Raw genomic sequence first — 11,245 nt, 5'->3', positions numbered from 1 at the left:
AACAATGTTTCAGTAATGTCATAGCGGGGAACACCAGAAATGGGCTTCACACATTGTACCCATGTGGGGAATCGAACCCTGGTCTTCAGCATAAGGAAATTTCCTGTGGTCAGTATAGTGTAAATTTGATCCTGGTGTTCAACCAATTAATTACCACGCCTCCCACCCTCTCATAACAGGTATTAGACTTGAATATTTCATGAACCATAATATTATCCATTTGGATTTTATGGCTTGATATAATGTTCATTTCTTTCATATGAATAAGAAAGAAGAAATATCTTTCATGCACGATACTTTATGTATCGTTGCCTGGTGGTCAGCATTAAGAGGATAAAACTAAAACTGACCAGCTCAGAGTCAGCATAATATATCTATGGGGTAACTATGTATATATATATTGGTATCTTGTGGGCTAAGAATAAAAACCTGTCGTTAGTTCAAATAGCACATTGCCATACAGGTGCAATAAAGATGAATAGACACATTTCAACTCACCTGTAATTTTTGCACTGGAAAATATGTGGTCCACGTAGTTTCTCTCTGTTTTCCTCACCTAGTACCTTATTTTAAACAGATGTTAGTTAAAATGTTTCTGAAAAATGTATATTTGTTTATTTACCCTCTTTGCGAACATCTCAAGTCATAACTGAATTTCAGTAATCCATTCATGTCATGGCCATCCTATTGCAGTGTTGTCATATATTAACAACAGAGTTCATCGATAAAAGGAAGAATAAATTATAATAAAACACATAATCACAACAAAACATTTTTTTTTCTTTGTGAAAAAAATTTATTTGCTACAGAGAATGTAAACATACAGGTTCAATAATGTGAAATTGAAAAAAAAAATGACAAATGCCTTACATGGGTACCTGCTCACTGTGGAAGCGCCTATTTGGAAGTAACTACCATAGACTGTTTAATAACTCCATACCCCCATCCAACACACATACAACATCAACCCATCCCCTGCTAGCTCGGCTCAAAGATTCACATTTCCTTTTCACACCTTAACATGGATGTTTTTTCACAACTTCATCTAATACTGCAAATTTATCTTATTTTAACAAGAGATGGATTTTTACAACTGCTTGTTTAAAAGTCTACTGTAGGTGCAAAAAAAGGCAAAATTGTGATAACGTTTGTTAGCAGAGAATGGGTTAACGGACAACAAAAATAACCACACCCTATGAATCACATGTCCGATTTCATGTGTTGGTATGCAAGACATCATAGATCTCAAACCCATCAGGATCAAAGTTTGAACACTGAATGTGCATTTCATATAATCATATATCACTGTGCTTAACGCCGATCTCGTGTTGAAAAAAAATTATATTACATCTCAATATGTTGCTACTTTGTGTTGAATGAAATATTTGCTAATATATGGTGCAGTAAGGAAAATATTACAGTACCTAACACAATTAAGTTGCCTTTCACACAGCTGACAAAGGGTTAATTCATTTTTTTCTCCTGGAATATACAAGTATATGATATTTTATGATGAGGTTCAATTCCTATGCTGAAGTTCTTGTTGGAGACTACTGGTTACCATGGTAACCATGGCAAGGTGATTGTGTATGGTTATACTTGAAAGCTTGGATGAGCTTTCAGTAATCATGATAACTGGAACAAAATTGCTGTCATTTATCAAATATGAAGAATATTTAATTAATGACACAAATGGACTTCGTTTTTGGAGAATGCTGCATCATTATCAAAATGTAGGAATGCAAAGAAAACAGGAACATTTTCCTGAAAGCAAATTATGAAAATGATACTGACTACTAAACAAAGTAAATAACAACCAGTCAGAATGAAAAAATATTTCAGGAGAGGAATAAGTTCTCCCATGAAGCTGTACATTATTCTGCTGGTGATGTCATCACAAAATACAAATTTCATGCCTTATCCACAAATTTTAATTAAATTCAAGCAAATCTTTTAAAAAATCATACTTAAGAAGGAAACAAATTTTGACTACCAGTAAACAGGAAATAGATTAGCATATTGACTGGCATATTGTGAAACTGACATGAAATACACAGTGGACTTAATATGAATTGTCATCCCAAACCTCAGTACCAGCTGATGATTGACGTGTGTGAAATAACAACTTGATTGTGACATGATTCATTATATACAGTGATAGGGTCCAAAGCAGTCAACATTCGAAGCACATTTGCAAAATGATAAAAAGAACAAGCATGGTGAGCAAATGCGCACCATCCACAATTTGTTACAGATCTACCATTCGATATTTATGATGATTATTTCCATAAATACACTTGTCAGTATCAAAAAGGTTACGTCAATGTACAAAGTATGTCGATATATACTGTTTTGTCCTAGCTAAGAGCATTGTGGTTGTGGTTTGAAAATGTGGTTCTTGAAAGACAGAAAAACAGACTGATTTGTATCGTTCAACATCTGACATTAAGACCTGTCAATCAGAGAGCTAGAAATAATCAGAAATTAATTGCAGAACTGACGACATAGGATCACTGTATCACAGGAGTGAATAATTCGATGTCACTAGATATCAAACGAAAATAGAATTGAGAGAATAAACATGTGTCAAATCAGTAACTGTAATATCCCTGAAGGATGAATAATCACGGATAACTCAGATAATAAACTATTTGTCATAATCATAACTTATATGATAAACAATATGTGAAGTTACCATAATTGACATTATGTAAGAATGACTTAAGTATGGCTTAAATCACACATTATATCACAAATTATCTTTTAATATCACTATAATGAACAATTTCTGAGCATCACTTAGTTTAAAGTATAAAGCTATTTTGAAGGAAACTTAACAAAATTGTCATTACCTTGTAAACAAACACATCATGTCAAAAGACACATGATTTATGTTACAAGAATATATTACACATCTATACATAGCTACATATCTTTAGACCTTGTTAGCCCTACCAGATAATGTATGCATTTAGCATGTTTAAAATCATAAAGAGACAGCAAATCGTAACACTTAAATTGATTTGTCTATTCACAATAAATTTGAAAAAAATATACAGACTGCTTCATGAAACAAAGTTTGCACAAGTGTTAGAAAATATACATTTTCAAAAATCATTTGCATTGATGACTGGCAGAAAAACATTTATTCCAAGGTTAGATGTATAAATGCCTTGAATATTTGGTAGGTGGTTCATAATATACAACAATGTATGGGAACTTGGAAAGAATGTAGAAGAATGCATAATGAAAACAAAAGCAACAGTAATCACATTAATTTTGATTTTAATCATTGGTAATTATCAGCTATTTAAGATCATACTTTCCTGTGGTAAGTATATAATTCGACTATACATATCATTGAATACTTTATCATTATTCATCATTGCTGTACATCTTGAGTTAAAGTGCTGCTAGCATATACTGGAATAGTTTTTTAGGCCAATATTGGACACACTGAAACTGTGTCTTCATTCTGAAAAATATGATTTCCAAAATGACTACTTCTGTATCCCTATTCTTTTAATTACCAGAATCTGTTTGTTGAAATGGTCAAATGACATACTGGAAAATATTCACTTGATACAAAAAGAAATATTAACATGTTCCATCAACTATTTAATCCATTAACCAAAATATGTACACAGGATCTAGAATATTTCTCTCTGGCAAGAATATGATTTTAGTGAAAGAATAAAGAAGGGTTTGGCTGTCAACAAAAACAAACACCTTAAACCCAAACACTCTTCACATGAAGATACAATGATAAAACATTTAGAATCCTAACTGGTTGTATCAAGAAACAAAAACACTGAGATGCTGTACATCCTTTAGTCACGCAATGTCCTGTAGTATTATTGCTAGATGTTACAAATCAAGTTAAAGGGATTCCTGTTTTAATGCAGTCTTGACAAGGCTGATAAAACAATGATTTTGAATGGTATCTTTATAGTGATCACGTTTTTTCTCTCCACCATCAAAAGGTCATGAATTAAGGTTGTATTTATTTGTTTCAAAACTGCTGGATGTAACATGACAATTATTCACTTTACAATATTGATTAGGTTATATTCTGTAGATATTGTTTGAAGCGTATAATCAATACAAACTTCATGAAAATATTACTAAAACATACGGCTTCATAAAACAATGCTGTGGTATGTTTCTGAACTGAGATAGGATATATGATGCATTATTATAATTATTACTAATAAAACAGGATGAGAACAAAGCAGTTTTAGTGCAGTTTCAGTATGGCAACAGTGCTGATTCAGTATAGGATGTGAAAAGTAAACTTTGAACTGGTTGTGTTGTACCGGTTTCAAAATGTTAAGATTAAATGTAAAAGTGTATACCAAAACACTTCTAGGAACAGAATAATTTAATAGTTATAGTATCTATGGTAACAGTTCAGCTCTGGTATAGAAACAAGGTTATTTCATAAGAGGCACACTTCTATATTTTAACAGTATTACTCTTTAAATGTTTGGAAACAAATTCAGTAAGTTAGTTGTACTGTTTCAGAATGCTAACAGAACAGTTCAGTAGTAGTTTCAGCACTGGTATGTAAAAACAACAGTTTAAGTTATATGATAACAGTACAGTTTCAGCATCACAATACTAGGTTAGGAAACATGTCCTTAATTACAGTGTAACCCTGAGGGCAAGAAATACTGGGTCTTTTTATTAAATCCAGAACAATTTACAGTTTCTGCATTATACAGACACCATGAATTCTCCATTCTACTGAAAGCGTGCCTTTTCTGTTTTTTCTTAAATACTCAAGTATTTTTAACCAGAAATTCCTCCTACACAACGTTTTTGTTTTTGTCTTTGAATTTTAAAAGCTGCGTAAACAAGAAAATGAAATAAAATAGCCTTATCTTAGGTATACGTAACAAACTTAATAACATGTTTCATTGTGAGACTTCACTGTATTGTTTGCAAAGTATGAATATGTCTGGTGAATAGTGAACCACATTATCATTTAGTTCTCTCTGCATACATGCCTTTTTGTAAAGTGGCCCTAGACTGCAATTAACTACTTCCTGTTCAGTACATTTTTTCTTTGTAACCTTTGGCAGCAATGGGTTTTTTTATCTGTTTTTTATTATTATGATTAATCTGATAAGATTGTTAATATGTTTAGAAATAAAGAAATATTCCTTTCTTTTGAAAGACAATGTTCCCATTAACAAAAGAGATACAGACATACAGTAAAAATGTAGTTATGGTGTACTGTACATTCAGTATTAAAAATAAAGTATCAAGAGACATATTTTCATTCATTTCAAAATCTTATGTCTGCTATTCTCCAATATAAAAACTTTAATGATCTTCCACATTGTTCTCTGCAGAAGAATAATTAAAAAACACAGAATTTTATCAGTATGAGAATTTGGGTTTGATTACTTTTCCCCATAAAATAAAACACTTTAAATACTGAAGATTTTTGAAAACCTCATTGAACCAGTCAAACAGGTTTTTCCCACAAGATCTTAAATTGTGCAAAAATATTCAATAACAATTTAGTGGAGACCAAATCTAAAGTATTATCCGAAAATGTGTTGGCATGAACATTAATGTGTCAAGTTTGGTGTCAAAAATTTATATTTGTGAAGAAATGTTTAATCTAGAAGAGAAATACATAGAAATTTTTGTACATATATTCAAAGCAATTAAATCCAGTCTGTTTGAACAATCGAAGATGATAAGGAGGACTAACCTTAACTATTTAGAATGCTTACTGAAAGAAGAATACTACAAGTATTTATCCAGAGATCAATATATATTTCATGAGAGACAATCAAAGCCAAAATTAATCTAGGAAAACTAAATCTACAAAATAACATTTGACATCAAAATGAACAGCTTTCTGTGAAAACTTTGCATATGACAATCAACAATAATAAGCATGTTTACCAAGTGAAAGAAATGATTTGCATACATTTATTTTCTATACAAACCAGTATTTGTGCAACCACTCACAACTTACAGCACAAAACAAACATAAAATCAGGTAGTTATTTCTCTTTCATGGCAAGGTAGTTACCTCCCCTTAGTTATCAGAGTTATCACCCTTCATGTCCTTTTCTTGCTCTCATGCACAGTATATATCCCCAAGAGGCAACACTGTTTTGTTGAAAAACACACTAAATTGCACATATACACAAATATGGTACTCATGTCATGATCAACAGTGATCTCCCTTGACATGAAGCAGGATAACTCTTTCTCAACACACATGCCTGACACTTCTCTCCTGACTTTCAGTTTCAAATAAAATCTATATTGCATAGAAGATAATAAATGTCTAATTACACACTGTTGAACATCTAGAGGCCAAATCCACTACAAAACAAGTGATCATCCCCAGGCAATGGAACATTATAACATCACGTCTTGGTACTTACAAACAAGTCATAAAATGCATTATCATATGCTTATGTCCTGTAATTCCATGCCCTCCTTGTTATATATGTACATCTCCATGGAAACTGTTTTGGTTTATAACTAAGAGTGGTTAGTTTGCAGCATTTAGGATTTGTTGAAATGAAATGACAAAAAAAATGACATGAGTTTACAATACTTGTTGGCTAATAAAATCAAAACTGATTTCAGTTTTCAATTGAAATGATGATTATTCATACTTATAACACATTTTGTTGTATTGTTTTTGTTAACTATTTCTTAGTCTTGCAGTCATGACTATTTCAAATTTTTAAAAATTATATTTTGGATATCTCGTGTGAGACAATGGGATCTAATATAGTGAAACTGAATATTTTTAATATACAGATTAAATTCTTAAATATACAAATACCATCATTAACAAGGGCATGGAATTGTTTTAAGCAAAGTTAACCTTGGCAGTGTCTTGTAGAAAGAATTGAGACCAAGTTACTGATAATTCTAATACTCACTACCAGACAATAACACTTGCTCATTGGTTCTATCAAATTGAGGATAACAAAGAGTCCAGAGACTTGCAAAACACTATACATTTGTTCACTAAGGGTTGAATTTTACAAATGCAGATTACAATAGCATATCTCTGAAGAGTGAACTGGATTGGTTTGGCATATTTTTTCAAATAATCATTTTCTACAAAAACATCAACAAATCTCATTGCAAATGGTATCATCATCACTACACATAATACTGTTCTTTGGATTTTTAACATTATTGACACTAATGATAGAAGCATACAACTAGTTTGCATGAGGTAACCAGGATTGAAATAGCTAACAGTACTTTGTTGCCAGCGACAACAAGATGATGATAGGAATGTTCATGAAATATCCAGATATAAGCCGAATAATTTGAACACATCTCAAATATATGCAAAACATGCAGCTGAAAGAAACTGTCAAATGTCATTAATTAATATATAGCAGTAATAGTGTAAGGCCAAAGGTTTACCTAACTGAATGCCAGCGTGGTGTCTAGTGGTTTATTAAAATAGTCATTCTTGTACTCAATTTTTTGTTTCATAAATTATTTCTTTCAGTGAAGTAATTTTCATCAGAACATTCAAAAGGCATTGCATTAGGAAGAAAGTACCATACCACCTTCACTTCCTGGTTATCTTTGGATGAGTATGATGTTTTGAATAAATATAGATAAATTATTAAAGCTATGGGCAATATTGGAGTATCTCTGATATGATTGCTGAAAATCAGAAATTCAAATCAGATTGACCAAATAAAAAGTGGAATCTTTAGTTTTGAGTATTTTACATGTGACGAGTACCAATTTTCTGGGAAAACATGAGATGCTTGATACGACTATGAGATCACCCATTGAAATAAAATAGAAACCAGTACAGATTTAATGCTATCAAATGGCTGTATATCTGAGCAGTGTTCGAATTAGCTAATGCCCATCGTCAACTGTTTTGTTTAGGGATAATGACATCTACAGTTACTTAAAGAATAAAATAAGTATAGAATTCTAAACTGTGAATATTTATTTGAATACCAGATGACACATTATGTTTTCTGCTGAAGACGCATACCAAATACAGCGCTTTAGCGTCAATACCAAAATGAAGCAAATTCATGCTTTTTGGGGTACTTCAAAATTAGTTTAAATACATGGTCTTTTAGGTGTCAATGAACCATTTTGGAACCATGCAATGAACTCTGCTTTTATCGGAAATTTCTAATGAATCCAGAAAAGACATCGGCATCGTTTTAAGTCAGTAAACGTTGTGTTCATTTAGAATATGCAAATCGGGAGTTATTTTGTAGAGAGTCATTAGGGTCACATGATCTTTTGAGTCTTCCATCCTTTTTGTATGACTTGATGACAATCTTTAATTTTTTAATGAGGAAATATAGTAGTGTATGCAAACTACTACTCATTCTTACCAGTTACCATGGTTACATATGCAAGTTATTTCGAACACTGCTTCTGTAAGGATGACACAGGATGGGAGGATATATATATATATGTGTGAATATATATATTTATATATAATGGCGAACAATTCTAGTCAATACACAATATATTGCACTGGAGTCAAGTTTATTTCTGAATATACTATACTAAACCAAACTTATTGCGATGATTTCCTCATATGATAAGTATTGCATGTTAATTTGCATTGGTCATTTTAGTATGCATGCATGCATTTATTCTGAATTTAAAATGTCTACTAATTCTATAAACTACTTCTTTTGCTTGAGAATTCTTCATTGGAAGTTTGTTTACCTCCGATGTTGAAGAGTCCAGGTAAGGGGAGGTAATCAAGTTCTGGAACAGGTTCTTCTGGCAATTTCTTTGCTAATGTTGCCATTTCCGTTCTTGTTCCAGCAAAACGGTGAATGGTATTGGTGATCTGTACAAGATGTATCTATCATTGTTTAATCACATGCTGAAAAACGGTGCAGTGTGTGAAGTATGTCCTGCTACGCTGTGAGTAACATAGAATTCTTCCATATCAACTGATTGGAAAATTCCATTTGAGAAATAACATGAGAAACACGACAATATATCACAGTTGTTTGAATGAGAAGATTAACAATAAAGTGAATTTCACATAATATATAAGTATATACATAACATACCACTGTCATGCAATGTACATATGTAGTAATGGGTTTCAAATATGTATAACTGTGCTGTGTTGTTAATTGCTTGACAACAACATATTTCCTGAAATTGACAAGTGAATGCTTTAAATCCTTCCAAGCCGGTTTCACGGCAAGAATACGAGTTGCATGACATCATGTGTGCCAGGGAGACTCTCTATCAAATTTGGCCCTATTCGGCACAAACACATCCAAATAATACCGAATTCCACATATGAAATCTTTAAAACACCATGGTTTTATCAAACCATACACACAGATACTCTTAAAACATCGGAACCTTGGGTATGGAGATTCTCCAAAATTATACAAAACATCAACGGCACACAACTCTGTCTTTTGCAGGATTCAACCAATGGAACACCAACATACATCCTGCACTACAAGCCATCCAAATTGAGGCTGATGACCTTGACTTCTCCTCCTGCAATCAGGAATGCGTAAACTGATAGGCTGTGAAATTCCGGGTAGGATCCTGGATATTATTCATTTCTGGCATCGTCTTTAGTGAGAGATTCACGTTCTGCTCCAGGGGAATGTTGCACTCACTCTCCTGAAAGAAAGAAGAAAAGCATAGTATGAAGTAATCATCTGTTGTTCTTTGTGTAATTATCATCCATTGCAAAGGTCAGCAAGGACATAATATTTCTCTTCCAAATTGCTGAGAAAGACTGGCTCCTTTAGGAAGCTTTCAACAAGGACACAGGACACAATTTGCAGCAACGTAGGAAATCAAACCATGTTGTGGTTGTGGTAATTATATTTAAAAACTTAATCTTCTTGGTACTTTCCAACAACCTCTTTTACTAAAGGGGTAGTCTAGTGGTTAAAGTATTCAGCTATCATGCTGAAGATCTGAGTTCAATTTTTCAGATGGGTACTAAGTGTGAAGCCCATTTCTGATGTACTCTACCATGATGTTGCTAGAATATTGCTTAAAGCAGCATAAAACCATACTCACTCACACGTACTAATTACCCTTCTCCAAAACGAACCACAAAATTAATATGTTTGCCTGTTGTTAATTCATAAAAGGTAACGGATATACTGTGGTAATATTTCCTGAGATGGCAATGGACCACACATTTTAATGTGTTGAAAATCCTAGCAATAGACTTGTGAATATTTGGTATACATCTGGAACTAACACTTTAAGCCAGAGTTCCTCCTTGTCATGCTTTTACCTCTGGGACATGTGAGATTGTTATGAGGACACACCATATCTCACATAGTCCTTTTAACAAACAATAAATGTTTTTCATCTATTTTTCACCCTTTCCACTTTTTCATTGAGAAAATATGCTAAAATGTGAAAACGGATATCTATCCAAATACTTATCCTAAAGTTGCATTGGTTTTACTGATCCACATTCATCAAAGCAATACAGAGGATGAGGAATAGGGTAAAATGGATCTGACAAAGATTATCAAAGCACTTCATTGTTACTTGTAGGTGAATATTTCTATAATTATACCAAACAAATATGTAAAACACACAGAAAGGCTTGCATTATGGTGGTCTATGATTTCAGAATATTAGAATGTTTTTACAAGTAAAAGAAATGAATTGTCAAATACGCAAGTTGTATCATGTTCCCTTTAAAGTAACGACCAAAACTACAAATTGATCTGATTACAGTTGTAAACGAACGTTCTGAAGGTAAAACTAGGGTTTTCAGAAATTTGACATAGTCCAACTGTACACTAGACTTTGTTATTTACATTTTGTATACAATCAAATAGTGTATGTAAATATAACTGCATGCAAGATGTAAATAAGAGGAACATTAACAATGTACAATGTATGCAATTACATACAGAGACACTGTTTAGTTGTTTATTGGTAGCCATTATGACATACATGATGGTCTTGACTATCAATAGATCAATTTCTATGCATTTTTCTGTAAAAAAGCATGTAAATTTAGAGGTATGAAATGGATAAAACAATATTTTCCACTGTCAAGGTAGAATTATGTTTATTCTTTACTTTGTTGGTAGAATTTGACTATGGAAAGATGAAGTTTTAACTCAAAACACAGATATTGCATTGTAATTTAATCCTTTGATCATGTTCACAGTCAGTTTCTGATAAGTGTTAAAAGACCTAACACTTTAAGAATACTATGTCATTGTAAAATTGTATCAAA

At 32.4% G+C, this 11,245-nt stretch overlaps 1 protein-coding gene across 1 annotated transcript in view; it reads right to left on the bottom strand.

The window, feature by feature from the left end:
• Positions 1–772: 772 nt before the first annotated feature.
• LOC137290346 (serine/threonine-protein kinase par-1-like) overlaps positions 773–11,245 on the bottom strand; it is a 237,792-nt gene continuing 227,319 nt past the window's right edge. Inside the window, exon 17 of the mRNA XM_067821197.1 lies at positions 773–9,648. Within this exon, the coding sequence (XP_067677298.1) occupies positions 9,526–9,648 (123 nt within the window). The 3' untranslated portion in view covers positions 773–9,525. The remainder of the gene's footprint in view (positions 9,649–11,245) is intronic.

Source organism: Haliotis asinina, chromosome 7, assembly GCF_037392515.1.
Source record: "Haliotis asinina isolate JCU_RB_2024 chromosome 7, JCU_Hal_asi_v2, whole genome shotgun sequence".
NCBI lineage: Eukaryota > Metazoa > Mollusca > Gastropoda > Lepetellida > Haliotidae > Haliotis > Haliotis asinina.
The sequence above is the reverse complement of the archived record's forward strand: the minus strand, read 5'-3'. Positions and strand labels throughout refer to the sequence as shown.